This window comes from Nycticebus coucang, chromosome 8 (assembly GCF_027406575.1).
Source record: "Nycticebus coucang isolate mNycCou1 chromosome 8, mNycCou1.pri, whole genome shotgun sequence".
In the NCBI taxonomy this organism is placed as follows: Eukaryota; Metazoa; Chordata; class Mammalia; order Primates; family Lorisidae; genus Nycticebus; species Nycticebus coucang.
The window spans coordinates 87,244,705-87,264,784 of record NC_069787.1 but is presented as its reverse complement, the minus strand read 5'-3'; the positions used below and the strand labels follow the sequence as shown (position 1 = coordinate 87,264,784).

Genomic DNA, 20,080 nt, shown 5'->3' with positions numbered 1-20,080 from the left:
GGGAACACCAGCAGGTGCTGGGACGAGGAAACGGTCCAGGACCCTCTGGTGTGCCCAGTGAGTGCACTCCCTCCAAATACCACCGGAAAATAACTTCTCAGCCAGGACAATCTCAGCCAGGGAAGCTTGAAAATATTTTGTCGGTGGGCAATTTCAAATCCACTTAAAAGAAAAAAATTGTATATCCTTCTAATAAACATTTAAAGAGACATTCACTTCAAGGTCTATTCCAGTTTCTTGTGTGTACAGGTATAATAGCAGTCTACTTAATCGGAATCTATTGAATATAAATAGAAAATACTCCAAGGGCGGCGCCTGTGGCTTAGTGAGTAGGGCGCCGGCCCCATATGCCGAGGGTGGCGGGTTCAAACCGGGCCCCGGCCAAACTGCAACAGAAAAATAGCCAGGCGTTGTGGCGGGCGCCTGTAGTCCCAGCTGCTCGGGAGGCTGAGGCAAGAGAATCGCGTAAGCCCAAGAGTTAGAGTTGCTGTGAGCCGTGTGACGCCACGGCACTCTACCCGAGGGCGGTACAGTGAGACTCTGTCTCCACAAAAAAAAAAAAATAGAAAATACTCCAGATGCAAAAGGGAAATGAAACAAGATAGTGAAGAGTGAATATAATGAAAGAGGGCATCTGGCTGAGGGGGTAAGATACGTCTAGAGCACTGGTATGCAACTAGGGATGATTTTACCTGCAGGGGACATTGGGACTGGAGACATTTTTTGGTTGTTAAAACTGTAGAAGAAAAGGGGGATGCTAATGGTATCTGGTGGGTAGAGGTCAGGGATGCTGCTAAAATCCTACAAGGCATAGGACAGTCCCCGTAACAAGGAATGACCTGGCCCCCAATGTCAACAGTGCCAACATTAAAAAACCTTGCTGTAGAGCTGTGGTTCTTAACTCTCAGATATCCTGAGAATCTGAAGGAAGCACTCGAGACTCGAGCTCCCTTTGGAGAGGACCTGTTCCCCAAAGGCAGCTCACCAGCAACACTGTCAAACACAGCCGGGACTCGGCAGACCTGCTGAGACCAGTTTATGGGACTCTGAGCCTCAGGAGCCACAGCATCACTTTTTTTTTTTTTATTAAGCTGTGTACTGAAGCAGGCCTGCATGGCAATTTTTCTACAACTCACTCCTCAAAGCCACCCTATGACCTAAGTAATACACTTTAAAGATGGGGGAGCAGAGGCTACCTAAAGTTAGACAACTTCTCAAAGTCGCTTTGGCCAGGTTCTTTCCGTAATCTCACACTGCCTACTCCCCAAAATCCACAGGTCTGAGAACAACAAGGCCATCATTGTTCCAGCCAAAAGCCCTGGTCCCCTGCTGCATAAATGGTCAGCAGCAAAACTTCTAGGTAGGTGTCCAGGGCCTGCCAAGAGACATACACTCCTACTGATGGGAATTCTTCACCACCCCTGCGAACCCCACTCACACTACCTAATGTGCCCAAGTCCACGTATTCACCGGCTACAAAGACACATTCCTGACAACAAAATTGCAGCAGGGAGAAGTCTTAAATGAGCCACTGTCAGGCTCATCTCTGCACATTGGGACCTACGAAGGATGATGAGAAATCCCAGGTACAACGTGGTCACATCACCTCTACCGTTGATGGGGAAGAAGGGAAAGCCAACTGACTCTGAAAAGTGAAGCACCATGCAAGGAAATGCCAGATCTCTTTGTCCTTTTGAAAGGGGCTTGAGATGTCTACAATCCACAGGGAGAGAACTCACAGATGCTGAAGGTCAGGGCCCCAACCAGAGTCCCGCAGGCCTCACTCCTCTGTCTGTTCAATGGCTGCCTCATCTACCTCCCCAACCCCTCCCATGGAGGCTCGAGAGAGAAAGGAGGCCACTACTAAGGGTCTGCTGTGTGCAGTGAAAGAAGCTGCAGAAATGCACTGAAAACCACATAGCCAAGGAGACTAAGTGGGATCACAATTAAAAGATGTGGGAAGATGCACTGTACTTGGATTTGTACCCCAAGTGGACATCCCTTACTCATGTAAGAACAGCCAACCTTTACTGGGAGCTCACTGAGGGGTAGGCACTCTTCTGAGCAGTATATACCTATAACTTGTTAATTCTTCACAACAAACAGTAACCCTATTGTCTTCATTTTACAGATGAAGAAACTGAGTACTGGGTGGCAAAGTAACTTGCCAAAGGTTGCACAGCTGGCTAGTGGCCAATCCAGGACTGAAACCAAGGCTGGCTCCAGTGTCCATTCTTTTAACCCTACACATTGCTTCTCAGCAGTGAGAGGGCCTCACATATGTGAGTCTCAGAAACCTAGTCAATAACACCCTGAATGGCTCTTCTAACCCCCATCCAAGTGTCTTCTCAAACCTAACCTAACTGTGCCATTTCAGTTACGGAATGCTGTGGGGCTCATGGACTATTTCTACTCCTGGCTGGTCCCAAGGCCTCTGGAGGGTTTGCCAAGCCCAGCACCTGGGGAGAACATCTCACACTTTACCTCCCTGCTGCTGCCACTGCCTGTACCACCAGGAGGGAATTCTACCCATCTGCTAGCTGCTGAACTCCTTCCTTTCCTATCAGAGGGCATACAAAATAAAAGGTAAGTATGAACCACATCTTATTCAGGGTTGCCTCTTTCCTATCCCTTCCCCAGCTCATTCCTCAGCCTGGCTTCCTGTACTTGTCAAACACAAACACAATTGTCATCTCCCACTATATTACCTCCCACTACCGATTCAATATAAGACTGGCCCACTCCTCCCACCCACATAAAAATGAGGCAGGGATTAGGCAACAGGACAAGGAAATAGGAGCCTTTGTGCTCATGGTTGGCACCATAATAAAGTTCTATGCAACAAGGGTGTGGACAGCAGAGGAAACTTAATGATGGTCTCTACCCCTTTCCCTCTCCACCTGTGTTCCAACTAAAATGTTTTCACATCATCAAAGGAGAAAAAAAACAAACCCACTGATGTCAGAGGTGTTCCTCTCAGTACTCCGAATAACAAAACCTGGGAAATAAAGCACAGCTCATAAGTATATCCTTTCTCTTAATTACATACTGTTTATTTGGAAATATTACCACAGTTATAATTAATCAGAAAGGAAAAGCAAAATTCAGGAAAAGAAATATTGCCTGCCTCAGTCTTTTTAACACAGACATCTCCCTCTCTAGTTTGAATGTTTTGTTTGTTCTTTACTTGCTTACAACTCATAACGTAAAATGAGAGATGAGAGTACTCGCATTCTTAAACACCTAGCTCAGCTATTTTGGCTGAAACAATAAGCAGATGGCAAGATTAATTAAACAGGTAGGGAGATATCGATGGTAGACACAGATTGGCTATCTACTGAGATCCCAGCCAACGTTCTCCAGGGGCCTGTCACCCTGGGCACTTTTATCTGGGCTGCTGGAGATCATGGGAATCCTATCAGGTTCTGAGCAGGCCAGTGGAAAAGGATAAGGGAAGAACACAACCCTAGCACGATGCGGTCTAGGTCTCAACACCAGGAACTTGGCCCTGTAGACCTAAGCTGCCGGAATAGGGACAAGTTTGGGAAGCCCAAGTTTAACAAGCACTATTGGGTGCCAGGCACAATACCAAACACATCACACTTACTTCTCTCTGCAACATTGTTTGATAGCTATGAGCCTACTGCACAACTAAGGCAAACAGGGCTCAAAAGGTGGGGTAACTTATCAACACTACAGTAGAGCTGTGCTGCACCAGCACCCCACCTTATCAGACTTAACATAGTGTAGTAACACAAAAAATAATTGAGAAAGGGAGGGAAGAAAGACAATATTGGTTATATTTTAAACAGCTAAGAAGACAGAACTACAAAACAGAGACAAAGAGACTTATGGGGATATATTACAGGCCACAGTGATAAAACATGACTTTTAATGGTAGTGACGTAGCTTCCAGGGGAGCAGAGTACTATATATAAAATTCGTCTTGCAAATCTAATGGGATTTCCTCTTATTTTTATTAACTAATCACAAAAATACCCCTAAGTCACAAGATTAAAAGGAATAAAGATGAGTGTGGTCAAAACAAATTTTTAAAAATCTCTTCTTGAGATGTGTTTTGAAAATTAACTCAAAAACATATTCTTAGATGAGCTAATGAAATACGGAATCAAATGTGGAAAGCAGACAAGATAGAGATGATAAATTCTAATGATCTCCGAGAGACTAAGGAGGAAACAAAGAAAAGTAAGGCAGAAAGTAAAATTGCAGAAATGAAAGATTTTATTGAAAGAAAAACAGACACAGTGTGGATGGGCAAACAATCACCACGCTTCAACTGAATAGACAATTTAAAAAATCTTTCCTGAACTCCAGTGAGAGCCTCAGTTACACAATTCAGCGGCCTACTCTTCCTTGCTTTGGAGGTTATGGAACCAGGTCAGGCCTTGGTTACCACACGTGACCTCATCCTAGGGCTTGCATTTTCAACAGGGACAATACTGCCCCCAAGGGGACAAAACAGGTTATTTTAAGGTGAAAAAACTGTATTATATTTAGGTACAGAGCACAGAATATATGTAGAGTACATAAATATCAGTGTTATTAAAATTTCACGAGGGGATGCGGTTGGGGAAAACAATGTCTAAAAAGGTTCCTTAGAAGGGGCAATAATTTTTTAAAAGTTGAGAAATACTCCCTCATAGAAATCCTCATTTGGCTTTAGAAATGTAATAGAGAATTCTAAAACACCTTTTCAAATTCATAGGGGTTTCCAAACTAAAGGAAGAAAAAACAGAAAGGGCAAATACTCTGCAGCTCCCAGTGGGGCAGTAGTAGCTACAGGGAAAACATCATATAAAGCCTGAAGCAACTTCCCCCAAAAAAAGAAAGGAAGGGAAAAAGAGCAAAGGGAGTTTTCCCATGAGTGTAATCATCTGAGGAGCCCCTAATACTAAACTGTGAGCTGCCCCTGGAAAAGGGCAGCTGCAGGGGATTCAGAACTCGCGTCCCTTCGCAGTCATCTACCTCCTGGCCTCCAAATTTTGGACTCCACAGCTTCTTTACATGAAGATCAAATCAGAACAGCTGAGCCCACAAATTGCTTTCAGGTGGCCTATGGGGAAAACCCAAACCAAACAAACACAGGGTCTCCTTGGCACCTGACATCAAAACGTGTGACGAGGCAAAGCCTTCTAGTCTACCTCCTCAGACCCCCTCCCCGCTGGCCCTAAGTGACTTTGAGTCAGCCAGCTGCTCTCACTCCTGAGGTCCCCTCCTCTCCCCGCACCGTCCACCCGCGGCCGGCTCAGAGGAACTCGAACCAGCAGCGCGGGCGGCTGTCGCGGAAGAAGAAGGAGTAGGCGTTGCAGAGCGGGCCCGCCCTCCGCAGATGCAGCAGGGCCCACAGGGCGTCGCCGACCAGGGCCGACAGGGGCCGCGGCGCGCTGCGGTCACCTTCCAGCGGCTTCACGATCTGCAGTTTCTCGGGCAGGTAGGAGCGGCTGCCGAAGGACATGCCGGAGAAGCCGGTGAACTCGGAGAAGCGGGAGTGCGCGCCCAGCGACATGATGCTCTCGGTGGGCGTGAGGGAGCCGCTGCGCAGCTCGCCCTTCTCCGCCAGCTCCCGCAGCTTCCGCTCCTGCTCCTCCTCGAAGAACCTCCGCTCCGAGAGGTAGTTCTCCCGGCGCAGGGACAGCCGCCGCAGCGCCGTCTCCAGGTCGTGGGAGCCCGGCGTGCCCGGCGTCCCGGGCTTCTTACGCCGCTCCTCGTTTCTGGAAGGAGAAGGGCGTGTGAGGCCGGGCGGCCCGCTAGGGGCACCTCGTGGACCAAGAGGGCAGTTCACGTGCAGGTTCACAGGAGACAAACACCGGCCCTGGAGAGCCACGCCCCGCTGCGGGGTTGGGGGGCTGAGGGGGCGCGGGGAGTAAGGTGGAATGAAAATTTTCACAGACTAAATTCAGTCTCTCTAAACACGTCCCTCAGGAACATTCAGGAAGCAACCTTCTGCAGGTTGCAGTGCCTGCTCACCAGAAGGCCAACTGGTTCAGGGGATGCTTCTATTTCCTCCTGAAGCAAAGGTGTGGAAAGCTCAACGCTGAACAAAACCAGCTTTGGGGTCCAGAGTGGTGGCTCCTGCCTATAATCCTTGCACTGGAGAAGGTCCAGGAAGGAGGACTGCTTGAGGCCAAGAGTTCAAGACCAGTCTGAGAACCTAAGAACTCATCTCTACAAAGAATTGCAAACTTAGCTGGTGTGGTGGCGGGTATCTGCAGTCCCACCTACTCAGGGATCTGAGCCCAGGAGTGCGAGGTTGCTATGAGCTATGATGCCACCACTGGACTCTAGCCAGGGTGACAGAGCAAGAATCTGTCTCAAAAAACAAAAACAAAAAAAAAACACCCAGCTCTGATCCAAGGACTTCCCATCTGTCTGACCCAATCAGTCCAGAATAATCAATTTTATTAAGGAAAAGCCTTCACAGTGGACAATATTGGTGGAAGGGGAGGTTTGGAGCACTTCAGAACAAAGAGGAGGTGACCACTACAGAGGAGAGCTCTCTCGTTATGGATGAGTAACATGATGGACACTTTTAGGTACCCTGACTCCCTGCATCCCACCTTCTAAAGGAAACCAGAGAGCTTGAGTCCCCCCACCCCCCAGCCTTTCCAACATCCAAGGTACAAAGGGGTCATAAAACAATCGTCTATTCCATAGTTTAACAGTGAAGATTAACAGAAGAAATATTATTAATCTCCCCTCTAGCAGTTTACAGAAAAGCAGACTTTCGGGTATCACCTTGTTACATTTCTTTAAACTGGTAAAATATCAATACTGAGGATGAGCCTGTGTAGGCTGGTAGAACAGATGTGAGGAACTATAAGGTCTATACTTTCAGGTGACTCTCCCCAACCTCCCTCTGATGATTCCTCAACTGCAGTCCAAAACAGAAAAATCAAACTCCCAGCTCACTCACCCCAGGTCTGCTGCCTCTGTTTCCAAGATAATGCTGTTGGTCTTGTTGTCAAGAACAATGTTGCTGACATCGCTGCCATAGAAGCTGGACCGGGGGGTGCTGACACAGCTGGACAGGAGGGAGTTCATCGCTGAGGACTGGTTGGAGCCAGGGATGTTCATGGGGGAAGGGGTCAGAGACCTCTGCTTGACAACCTGGTTGATGTTTCTCACTGTCTCAAAGACACGCTTCTGGTGACTGGGGAGAGTGCACAACACGCATGAATAAGCAAATGCAGGAATGACCTTGGAGTTAAACCCTCCAATAATTATCAACAGAGGAGCCAAGAAGACACCTGGCCCACAATGAGCCACCAGGCAGCCTGCTATCCTGTGCCTCCACATGTTTTTCAGGGTGCTGGCTGCCCCCACCACAATGCGAACACCCACTGAATCCAGGACTGAATACACTTTGTGTGCTAGCAGGAGTGATGCTGCTTTGCACACCCCTAAAGCTTGACTTACAAATATAAATTCTTAGGTATTACTTCTGTCTTCTTGCTACTTTTCTTCTTTCACTAGAAGAAGCTCCAAGTTCCAAGAGGGCAGTACGGGACATGATAGGGTCCAATAAATATTTGTAAATGGATATTTTTTGACCATTCACGTAAAAAAAAAGTCCTAAAATTAGCTTTAAATTTCTATAGTGATATGATAAATCCCAGATTTGTTTATTTTTAGAAACTGCTATTTTTAAGAGCAGAACCCCCATACATGGATGCTAATGAGTTCTCTTTTAAAGAGAAACAAGTAGGCATGTTTCTATGATGGCTGCTTCCTTCAGGGCTGCAGAGGGCGTCACACACACACACACTGAAGATCACTTGGATGCTCATCACTCTCAGGAGCTTAAGTTCTATTGGTGGAATTTGTGTACAGAAGAATCATGATGAAACTTGGCCTACAGGGTCCTTATAAATACTTTGGGGCAGGCCAAGCACAAGATCAGAAGTTAGGAAGAGAGACAGTAGAAGCTGACCTCTCTGGGTATGTTCATAAAGGAAATAGAAACCTGGCTCTCACCCCTAGAAGAATTCTCTGTATCTCATACTGAATCACTCGTTTTCTGTTCCTAAAAGATGTTAAAATTTTTTTTACAAGACCAGCCTGAGCAAGAGTAAGACCTTGTCTCTAAAAAAGATAGCCGGGTGTTGTGGTGGGCATCTGTAGTCCCAGCTACTCAGGAAGCTGAAGCAAGAGAACTGCTTGAGCCCAAGAGTTTGAGGTTGCTGTGAGCTATGATGCCACAGCCACGGCACTCTACCAGGGGTGACAAAGTGAGGCTCTGTCTCTAAAACAAACAAACAAACAAAAAATTATTTTTTAAAGTAAAATGTTTTCTACTGGAAGAACAGATAAAAATGTGCAACTATGTCAAGATGGAGCTTGTGTTAAGAGAGATGGGAAATACATCTCTCCTTTTCTGGAACTTTCTGGAAGTTTATAATTTGTCTTTAAAACCTAATAGGAGGAGTTAGGTGATGTCAGCTGTGAAAGGACCAGAGTCATCGCTGTTGGTGTCTGAGGCCCAAACATTGCTAGTTTTTTGAACACCGAAGGTCACAAGTTGGTTGGTCTCTGAGGAGCTCAGAACCACAAAAACTGGCCGTACGTGATGTCTGGAGACTCAGGCTCTTCCAGCTGCAGTTCCTTGCGCATTGTTCCCTCGATCTCTGCTGCCAAGGAGTCCTGGAAAAGCCAGAAGACACATGTCAAATAAACAGCAATTCAAATGCCCTGTCTCTAAAAGAAGTATGCAGCCAGGTGTGCCATGGATACTAAATGGACCCACCAGAAGCACAAAGATATCCCACAACACAAGATTAACACCTTCCTCTATTGTGAGAGATCCTGGCTGTACAATGGCCAAGGCAGACTCTAAGTGTAGCCACACCATCACGCTCCTAAATCACACGCAGCTAAGTGTCTGAAAGCAAATCCTGTGTTCCCTTGGCCAAATCACAGGACTGTAACTGTGGTTACAAGGAGGGATGGAGAACTTATAAGGGCAAGGGTGTTGTTCAGAATGATGGGGACAGGTGAACTTCCAAATACCTCTGAGCTTATGCACAGTGACATGTGTGCTGAGGCCATGCTGAGGCCTGCTGTTTATGGGGTCTGCCACACCCCATGGCTCATCCTGGATTCTAGCATACAGACTAGAGCACGGCCTTCCAACTTTGGCTCTTAGGCAAGTATGCCCCACTGGTAAAGGGCACTCTGGGTCTGTGCTGAAAGAACAGCTCTATGTGCAGCACCTGAGTCATGGGTACTGTCATCTCAAGGCCTCTGCTCTGGTTTACCCTGGCCTCCTGCAAGGCAAGTTCCTCTCCCAACTATCCATGGCCCCTCACCTGAGTCATGGGCACTGTCATCTCAAGGACTCTGCTCTGGTTTACCCTGGCCTCCTGCAAGGCAAGTTCCTCTCCCAACTATCCATGGCCCCTCACTTTTTAACAACCTGCCCAGGAACCCACTAGGAATCTTGTGTTTCCTCGCAGACACAAAACACAAGAAGTCTTTGCTATTTTTCTGAACAGTGCAATTATTTCTCTCTCCAGCAAGGCTGTGCACTTTGTGGGTCAGGGGAAGGCCAATCATTGACGGCTTCTCACTTCACCAATGGGCCAGGTCCTGAGTGAGACTCACTAATACCACTACCAATGGCAAACTGGTTTAAAGAGGGGAGAGGGACCAACAATGAAGGCTGCCCGGTGGATGCCCCCTCTTCTGTAACACCCAACCTTGCTCACCATATGAGGCAGAACCTAAAAAACGATCCCCCACACAACGCAGGTGGGTGCCCTAGGACCAAGCATGTCCAGAAAGTACCTGCTGAGCACCAAAGGAGGACGCCTATTAGGACAATCCAAAGGGACAAGCTAAATCCGCATCAACCAACACAACCTTCCTGCGACTTGTCCTGTCACTTGGACATAAGTACTTATGGGAGCCACTATCATGGGTGGCTAGTGAGCACTTGAAATGTGCCTGGTGTGACTAAAGATCTGAATTCTTAGCTGTATTTCACTTTAACTGATTTAAATTTACATGGCCACAGGTGGCCAGTGGCTCCCCAGCACACAGCACATGGGGTCTCCAGAGCATCTACCTCCTGGCCCCACAGTCCACAGGGATGCTGACTCTGGAGGCGAGAGCCAGCCGAGTGAGGTGGCTCCAGAGAAGCTAGTGGGAAGCCCGGTCAATCAAGTGGCTTGTTGTTAATTCTTATTCATAAATATGCATTTTTTAAAGTAATTGTTACCCACAGGTTGTCATTAAACATAAGTCTGGTAAAGGGCTTCCCTAGGTGAGTCCAAGATCTTTTTAAGTCAGCTTCTTTTTCTTAATACTGTTATTCACCATATAATTTACATTTGGAATCCTGAAGAATAACAAGGAAGGGAACGTCATACACCTTAAGAAAAATGAGATATCAAATTTCTACAGCCAGCTCTTCCTATCCATGGGTTCCAGAACTTTGGATTCAACTAACCTCAGATGGGAAATTTGAAAAAAACAAAATAATAATAATAATACAAATAAGAAACCAATACGGTATAACAACTGTTTACATAGTATTTACTTTGTATGTTAGGTATTGTAAGGAATGTAGGGATGGTTTAAAGTATATGGGAGGATATGCATAGATTATATGGAAATACTAAGCCGTTTTACATCAGGGACTTGGGTATCTGGGGAGTTTGGTATCTGCAGGGAGTCCTGGAACTAATTCCCTATGGAACTAAGGTAATTTCAAAGCAGTACTGGGATAAAGTCCCTAACAGGTTCTGTGACTTTTCTGGGCCATGACCCACTCCCCTCTGGCAGTCTGGGGAAGCCTGTGGACCCCTTCTCAGGATAATATTTTTAAATGCATTATTAGGGTTACAAAAGAAGACGATTATATCAACACAACGTCATTTATGATATAGATACCTGGACTGGCAATTACTGTCATTTTAAAGTTGAGGTGAGCATCAGAGGTACCTTGAGGCATCTGTGCTCTGAAAATACCGTTGCCCTAGATGCTAGCCACAGACTTACAGGTAGTGCTAATATCACTGTGGCTTGTACTGGATATGGTTAAAGAATAATGAAAATAAGAGACAGAATTTTCCCTCAAAGTTCACAGGCCCCCTGAATTCAGTCTGTGGATCCCAGATTAAGAACTCCTGCCATAAGGCAAGAGATGTGGGAACATAGTTGAGCAAAAACTATAATTCACTGTTTTCTTCAGCAAGTAGGATAATTGGGAGCAAAAGAGGCAGATCTGGGCATTTGCACGGTGCAATCTTTAGATTGCTTTAAATACCTTTAATGCATAATGCACTTTTAAAATAGCCATCTTTAAAAGCTGGGCTATGCCAATAGCAACAGAAAAAGGCAAATAAAAGGCTTTCCCTAAGCAAATATAAAAGCTGAAAATCCCTGAATGCAAAATTTCAATTCAGCTTTTCCCATGCAATGGTTTAGTTTTCAAAGACAGGTTTGTCCTTGGGAATGGGTAAAACAGTGCAGTGAGTCCTAGGTACCCCAAATAATGATAGGGCCCCAGGTGTTCCCTAAACCAAGATGAGAAGCCAGGAAGGAAAGACCCTGGGCAGGAGGCCTGCAATGCTACACAGGCCAGTGTGAACTGGGTGTAGGCAGTGCTAGATCAGAGCACAAGGGGGACTGGAATTCCTAGAATCACTGGATCACCCTTTGAAAAGCTCACTATGTATCTTTTTGGTTTTTCTTAAATTTCAACCAAGTTAAGATAGAGAAAGTTCTAGCCTGATTTCGAGGTGCAAAAGCAAAGAGATCGTGATTTAGGGAAAGTGAGCCAGACAAGGAGTAGGGGTGGGGGCAAGTACCTGCCGTGGGTAGCAATGGGAGGCTGAAGAAAAAGAGTACACCAAGGAAAGGGTCAAATTCAGAAGGGATCAAATTTCACAAACCTTTTTAAAGCTATCCACTCCTATCTCATTTGGGGAGTGTCTCTCAAAAGCTCTACTCTCTTCAGAGAGAATTTGGTATTTCATCAAACCACAGAAACAAGCCTGAATACAAAGTAGTTGTAGGGAGTTGGCTCTTCAAGCCATCTACCCGTTTGTCCATCTAACCATCCATCTAAATGTAGTATCTACCAAGCGTCTGCAATTCTACAACATACTAAGCACTGTGGTAGGTAAAGAGAATTTTTTTTTTTTTTTATTAAACCATAGCTGTGTACATTAGTATGATCATGGGGCACCATACACTTGGTTCATATATCGTTTGACACATTTTCATCACATTAGTTAACATAGCTTTTGTAGCATTTTCTTAGTTATTTTGCTAAGACCTTTACATTCCACATTTACTAGGATTCACATATACCCTTGTAAGATGCACCACGGTAAAGAGAATTTCAAGAGGGGAATATGTTATAAATAAGATCTGGTCCCTACCTTCAAGGGGCGTAGTCTCATAGAAAATAAGACTAGTAAGCACATACCCCTGTAACATTTGACTCAGTCTATGCTGCCCAACTTCTCAAAGGAGAATAGCCTCCTGGAAAATCCCTTTCTCAACAATGTTCTCCCAAAACCCAAACATGAAACAAATCAGACCAGGGCTAAAAAAATTAAGTTGTGGAGAAATAATATGAAAAATATAAAATTACTAACGCAAGCACAGAGAGAAATTTTTTTTTCAGATCATAGATTCTGAAAGCTACCAAAAGAATGATTACTAAGCTGACAGAAAATCAGGAAAACCGTATAGGCACTTTAGGAATTCTGGAATGTACTTGTGAGGCTAAAACAGCACACCTCTAACAAGGTCAAAAGAAAACTAGGTACAGGTTGAGCATCCCTCACCTGAAATGCCTGGGACCAATCGTGTTTTGGATTATGGGTTTTTTTGGATTTTGGAATATTTCCAGAATGTATTCCACTTAGAGCATCCCTAATCCAAAAGTCTGAAATCCAAAATGAATGCTTCCTTTGAGCATCATGTTGATGTTTGAAAAGTTTTAGATTCTGGAGCATTTCATATTTCAGACTGGGGATGTTGAACCTGTATAAATCACATCTTCTAAATATCTGAGGTTCCTACTCAATTTATCTTCAGGAGTAGAAAGATGACAGATTTAGAGGGATGTAGAGCTATGAGAGGCTAACTATAAAGACCTAACTCCCTGCCAGAGGCCATCTTCCCAGCATCAGGGCCCCTGCTGCCCTCCAGTTAGGAAGAAATCACCAGCTGACCATGGGAAACAGGCCCAGGGAATGGTAGCGCCGGGAGGTGGTGTTGGGCATGGTTTTATTCCGGAGGTTCTTCAGCTCCTCCTGCGCCTCATGAAGCATCTCCATGCACTCTGCATATTTGTCCTCCAGCTCACGCAGCTGCAGAAGACCAGGAAAGATGAGGAGGGTCAGGATCTCCTGAGCACCCAGCTGCACACATGCCCGTCTACCTGAAGGCCAGGGCCACAGGCAATCTCATACAGTCCCTGGCACCCCGGGGAACCACCAACCTATGGGCCTGTTGCCAGAGTCCTCAAGGCTCACTTTTCCTTAGATTTGGGACAAGCTTACAGGCTCATAAATCTTTATAAATACTAACCAATGGGCAACGGAGATAAAAATCAACCTTAAACAAAAAAAAAAGGCAAATCTCCCCACTCTTATATGAAGCCACATCTGTGAATGGGACTCCTTTCACATGGTGCTCTGTGTTGGTTGTTTCACGTATTTGAACATTTACTGAACACCTGTGCATGCCAGGCTCAGCAGATGTACAGTCCAGCCTCCTAGGTGCTCATACCCAGAAATAGCACCAGGAAGCACAGAATCAAGGTACAACTGAGAATTATCTCACCAGTAAAGATGAAATTAAATTCAATATGAAAACGGTTAAGATGGACATGACCAAAGCTGTCAAGGGAGGCTGATCTGCCTTCACTGCAATCAGAGGCCCTGGAGAAACGAGGGAGAGACACTTACTTCAGCCGTGAGCTGCCGCTGGGCATCCTTAGCAGCTCCCAGGTGCTGGACAAGTTCTTCGTTTTCCACCGTGCACTAAAATGTGATTAAAGATAAATCATTTTCTAAGCTGATCTTTTAAGTAAAGCCTACTTTCCCCCTCTATTTCCTTGATCTACTGTGATTTTATCACTTTCTACAAGATGTTTATCTTATATTGGAGTAGAATTTTGCCTTTTATGTAATTTTGAAAGGAAAGTCTTTCCATGTGCATCCATATGCATTCTCCATAGCCCATCTACCCTCCAACCTCCAAAGCTCTCTGTAAGCTTTTCATCTCATGCCAATAGCAAAGGCCTAATATGAGAAACTAAATTGATTCTGTTGCTTCATCTTACCTAAAAGGGATATTGTTTTATTGCAAAACATTGTATAAAAACAAATACTAGGCTGGGCATGGTGGTTCATGCCTGTAATTCTAGCAGCCTGGGAGACCTATTCAGGTGGATTTCCTGAGCTCAGGAGTTTGAGACCAGCCTGAGAAAGAGCAAGACCCCATCTCTACTAAAAATAGACAAAATAGTCGGGCATTGTGGCAGATGCCTGTAGTCTCAGCTACTCAAAAGGCTGAGGCATAAAGATTGCTTGAGTCCAAGAGTTTGAGGTTGTTGTGAGCTGTGATGCCACAACATGCTACCCAAGGTGACAGAGTAAAACTCAGCCTCAAATAAACAAAACAAACAAAGAAAAAGCAAATACTAGACTACACATACAAGTTAAATGATAAAACTCTGTATTTATAGCATCCTTTTAATGAATTCTATTAATTATAATTCTAATAATTGCACCTTATTCTTACGAGATAAGTGGCCACAAGTAAAACCCCTCACCAATTCAGGGCAACCAGTTTTATATCGTTGAATCTACTAAGATTTTTCTCCACAGGGGCAGCACAAATCCTAAGATATGAAACTAAGCGGCACTGTCTACTGGAGTAAATGTTCCTTTCCGATCACAGCATGGCCACTCTTGTATCAGATCAGCCAGAGAAATGCCTTACAGCTTTTGCCTTTTTCTGCAAATCAACGATTTGTGACAGCAGGTGTGTGATCTCCTCTTGCTGTCGGGCAGCATCTTCCGTTTTCTTGGCCAATTCCTCTGAGATACTGGCAATCTGGACGTTGGCATCTCCTTTGACAAAAAAAAAAAAAAAAAAAAACAATAATCATAGAAGTCAGAAAACCACATATGCAGACCCAGAGAGTTGTTTTCTTTGTGGTTTGCACAGGAAAAACCATCTTTATTACAAGACATGGGGAGGAATGGACAGAGTGCAGGAAGAACAAACTCACTACAACCACTTTGCTGCACGGGGAAGCCAAGCGCCTTCTTTGGGGCTCAACCAGTCATAAAAAGGAACCTGGCCCCCTGGCTGTCGCTCCTGGACTTGGTGTGGGAGCCCAACCCCACTGACCAAATGAGGCAGCGGCCAGGAGTCAGCCAGGAGGTGCTACACCAAACACAGGCGTGGTTAGTAAAACCTCCACGTTCTACACATGAGCAAACCTATATCACTAACAGGAACCCCTGCTGTACCCTGTTCTAGAAAGACGATGATGGGTATAGTGCAATTCCATTCCTCTGAGGTTTTTGTTTCCAACCTGTGTTCATAGCCACAACTCATTTAACTAGATCTGAATGTGGGGTGTGTTTCATTTACTTAGTATGTTGCCCTTTTGCCTTAACTTGTAAATTCATAATGGAGAGGGTGGGGAGAAGTATTTATTTGCAAAGCTGAGAACCTTGCCCTCAACTTGGGCAAATCAAATTACTAGCAGTAAGCAGTTTTTCCACATCTTCAACACAAGTTTCTGTAGCTGGGCAATATTATAGTAGAAAGCCAAAAATCAAAATTAAATGTTCATCTCGGCCAGAAATTGAGATAATATGAGGCTAACAACCTAGCATCCAATTCATCCAATTCATAAACGAGGAGGGAGGTGCCACACGAGGTCAGGGAGGCCTCTGGTTTTAATAAAAATGCTGCTGGCAGGGGGACTGCACTTATCAGGGGGAGGCAACCCTGTCCAGTCATAATGATGGCAGATGCGAGAAAGTAAAAAGAGGGAGTGGGAAGCGGGGAGGGCAGGCTGGGAACGTACGCAGCTCCTTCACGCAGTCGTTGACCAGCTGCTGCTCCTTCTCCTCGTAGGTGATGGTCTCAGTCTTCAGCTGGGAGGCCTGCGGACAAGACCCCGGGTCAGAGTCCCACATCACACCTGGACTGGTGGGCAGGCGAGGGCTGAGGCACGGAGCAGCACTCACCTACCCCCAAATACAGAAAGTAAATCTGAATTCCTTGCTTAGTTAATGAACAGGTACCTTTAGAGCAGAAAAGCTGAAAATGCCTTCTACTAGAGGGCGACACACAGAGCACTGGGCAGGAGAGCTGTACACCTGGCTCCCATGAACACTGTGAGCACAGCCATTGAGTCCATCTGTCCTAGTCGGTACATTTGGACACACTGGAGACCCTCACAGCACCTAGGTCACTGCCTTGCCTACAGCAGGCATCCTAAGGATAACCACACAAGAACCGGCTAACATTTACCAAGTCACTACTATTTGCCAGGAACTGATCTATGTAAGAGGTTCTGAGTTGGAATTAAACCCGTGTGTTCAGCTTAGTAACAGCAAGGTGCAGCACAAAAGCATAAAAAAATTAAGGGCCCGGTTTCAGGACTCTGGACAGCTTATACCTCACTAAAAAGGCGAGAAAGCAGAGATCGGAAGGCTCAAAGAAAGTGCCCCAGTTAAAGAAAAGGTGTCTTTCAGCCCTTGGGTCCCTGCCCCAGAGATTCACTACGCTTCTGGGAACAGAGGTGAGGTGGCAGGAGTCTGCTGCTGGGGTCATATCCCTTCAGCTGCTTTGGGTGAAGATTTTGACAGAGGCTGAGTTGCTGGGGACCTGAGACCGGAACATCTGCCTGGGGCAGCTACTGGCTGGCAGAGGAAACCAGGGCGACCTTCTTGGTCAGTGTGGGTTTGTGCTTCCCATCAGTAAACAAGGGGCCAGAAGAGGTGAGGTCTAAGAGAGTAGACATGCAGGAGAGTGTCTTGCTTGTGAAGATCTTGCCAACATGTGGACAAGTTCAATGTGGCCAATGTGTCCTGCTGGGGGACTTCAGGGATCCCAGGGCCAGCTCACACCTGACAACAGGGCCATTCAGCCACATACCACACTTTTGGTTGGAGAGCATGAACACACCAGTAATTAAAACAGTGCTACGTCTGCCTGCATCAGTGTTTCTAGAGAGGGGAAGTGGGTGCAGGGGAGAAACGTGGCACTTAGAATCATAGAATTACAAATCCTGGCTTTGTCATTTATTAAGCTGCATGACTTTGGGAATATCAAAACACCCACCAGCCTGGAAGCCCATTTTTCTCACTATAAATGAGAATCACACTAACCAGCTGTAAAGCCTTGCTGTGAAGACGTAAGGAAAAAAATCATGTGGGCCAAGAGCCTGGCACAATGCATAGCCAATAAGATACTCAGAAGCATGAGTCCCCAAGTTGCCTCAATCCAACCTCTTCAAGTTAATTGTTTAAGAAATAATGGCTCCATTATGAGACTAAAACCATTCCTCATTGCTCTAACATGCTGAAGAAATCACCTGAGGGGGAGGGAGATGGATGCTCAGTTGTCACATCAAAAGAAGCAGCATTATTAAGGCAGCTTCCATTCTTGTTTAAGCCTTCCACTGTTAGAGATTTGAGTTTACATGATATACTTTATGCTCATAACTGATGTGGCTGGAGAACTGGTATTGAATTTATAGCATCAGCAGAACAGAAAATGTGATGTATTTTATGCATGTCAATAAATAAAGGAATGACCCGTTCTTGTTCTACAGAGAATGGAAATTGGAAGTCAAACACCCTTTGTATTCCAAAATAGGGTCTCAAACATTTTGTAATTTTCATTTAAATTGTTAGGAGGCTTGGAGCTATTAGTTAATCTATCTTCCAATACACTGTTTAATATAGCACTGAATAAATGATGCAAGTTGTCAATGGATGAGTGATCAATTAATAGCTCTGCTAGTAATTGATTTATTTTTCGTCAATAAAGTTGCATAAACCAATGAGTTAGCTGCCTGGATTCATCAGTATGGGAAACAATATTTTGTAAATGCAAAGCTGTTTTTTGTATATACTGTTGGGATTTGCTCCATTGTTTGACATCAAACGATGTAAAGTTCAAAAGAGTGAATATTTTGCCATGTTCAGTTAAAGTGCACAGTCTGTTCCAGGTTGACACATTGCTTGACCTGATTTATGCAGAATTAATAAGCTATTTGGATAGTGTAGCTTTAATGTGCTGCACATGATACTGGCAGCCCTGGAGTTCATAGATGGACTTAGGACCCAGCAGTTTTGAAGCGTGTGTGTGGAGTTTAAGAAGTTTATTTTCCAGGTGCAGCCCCCGTCTTAAAATTTTTCTTCACCTTGTACACTCGACAGCTGAAAAAAAAATAACACGGGAGTAATAATGGGTCAAAATTTTCAAAATAAAGTACTGTTTTGGTGTGAGACTTGTCATGAAGCTGTGTTGACGTGACTTATCTATGTGGGATATTGAGTATCCATTGAAATGGATTTGTTCAGCCATTTACATTAATGAGCATTTAAATGCAACAGATATCATTTCAGGTGACTTAAACATGAATGAATAAAAGTAAATGCTATTGGAAAGAAAAAAAAAAAAAGAAAGAATGGCTCCAAGTTCCTGTGTACCATTTCCTCGGAGCACAGCTGATATGCAGTGACATGGAAACAGGGCTGGGTTTGACAGGTGCTATGGTCAGAGGTGGAGACTATGCCGTGGGAAGCTCACCACTGGAGCTTCTGCCCAGTCCACCAGGCACTGCATAATTCACCGAGCTCATCTGCCCCAGCCCGGAAGGTACATGCAGTGCTGGCAGGCAATACCTGGCCACACTGTGCAGTTCTTTCACACACTATCGAATGGCCCAGTGACCATTGCTATTATCACCAGATGAGACAAGAGGGGCCATCACCCTTCCGGCAGGGGCTGGGAGAGACTTCACCTCAGATCGAAGTACCACGTTCTCCTCTTCAAGGTCTTTCAGCTTCTTCTGAAGAGAATCCAAATGGAAGTAGTTCTGGACTGAAGAGGATGACTCATTCCTCTTCAACCTGGGGGAGAAAATATGCTCACAATCTAGGGAGAGAGACATTTCCTCCTCCCACCTGGAAACTGCATGGAGATAGTGAGAAGGGCTACTTCAAAGAAAGTTCAGGAGACTTGCAGGTGTAACTACAACCCACCCATCAGACTACTCTCCCAACTCCAGGCAAACAGCACCTCTCAACACACAGGCTCACCACCACTTAGGACACACATCCCAACCTTTATCCACAAACACAGTGGTCACATCACCTCAGAATTTGGAGGAATCAACTCTATTTAAAGCCTATACAATTCTACAATGTCCGGAATTTATTTTATACTCTTAATGCAGTCTGTGTGCCAAGAACTATTTTAAGTACTCCCCATGTATTCACTCGATTAATGCTCATAACCCCACGACCTAAGTACTTCTGATATCTCTGTTTTATTTGGCTAAGAGCAGGCAGCCAGTAGGTCACAGAGCCGAGATCTAAACCCAGATGTGTGTGGTCTGGAGATGGGGGAGAGCAGCTGACCTGCATTGCTGGCAAAGGTGACCCTGCCTAGGAGACTCCAGGGGACAGGGGCCATCTTGTGCTCCGGCCCCTAGAAACACAGCCTCTGGTGACTTACGGAGTTGAGCAGATGGACTCAGGCTCGCTCTCCTCCGCAGCGCTGGTGTAGAACTGAAGCAGCTCATCTTTCATGGACAGCTCATGCCGGAGCTGAGACACCTGCACAAACAGAGTCAGGGGCCCATCACTGGCTTTCCCAAAAGTGACAATATCCCTGCTTATGCTCAAATACTGCTTAGTGAAAACATTTTTAAAATTTCCCACTGAAAGTGACGGCATTTAAATGATTTCATGTTATTCAAAGCAATAGGGTTTCAAAGGGTTGAGTGTGATCCCATTTGAGAAAAATACAATCAATTACTTTTTGGCAGCAACCTCCCTGT

The 20,080-nt window shown here is 45.3% G+C and overlaps 1 protein-coding gene across 16 annotated transcripts in view; it reads right to left on the bottom strand.

Annotated features, from left to right (window-relative positions):
• Positions 1-20,080, bottom strand: part of TRAK1 (trafficking kinesin protein 1) — a 195,329-nt gene that overhangs the window by 17,125 nt on the left and 158,124 nt on the right. For all 16 annotated transcript variants that reach the window (XM_053598666.1, XM_053598665.1, XM_053598671.1 and 13 more), the window contains 9 exons: positions 19,756-19,856; positions 19,040-19,148; positions 16,088-16,166; positions 14,986-15,116; positions 13,947-14,021; positions 13,209-13,346; positions 8,585-8,661; positions 6,935-7,171; positions 5,416-5,732 (listed from right to left, as the gene is read on the bottom strand). In XM_053598666.1, the coding sequence (XP_053454641.1) occupies positions 5,416-5,732; positions 6,935-7,171; positions 8,585-8,661; positions 13,209-13,346; positions 13,947-14,021; positions 14,986-15,116; positions 16,088-16,166; positions 19,040-19,148; positions 19,756-19,856 (1,264 nt within the window). The remainder of the gene's footprint in view (positions 1-5,415; positions 5,733-6,934; positions 7,172-8,584; positions 8,662-13,208; positions 13,347-13,946; positions 14,022-14,985; positions 15,117-16,087; positions 16,167-19,039; positions 19,149-19,755; positions 19,857-20,080) is intronic.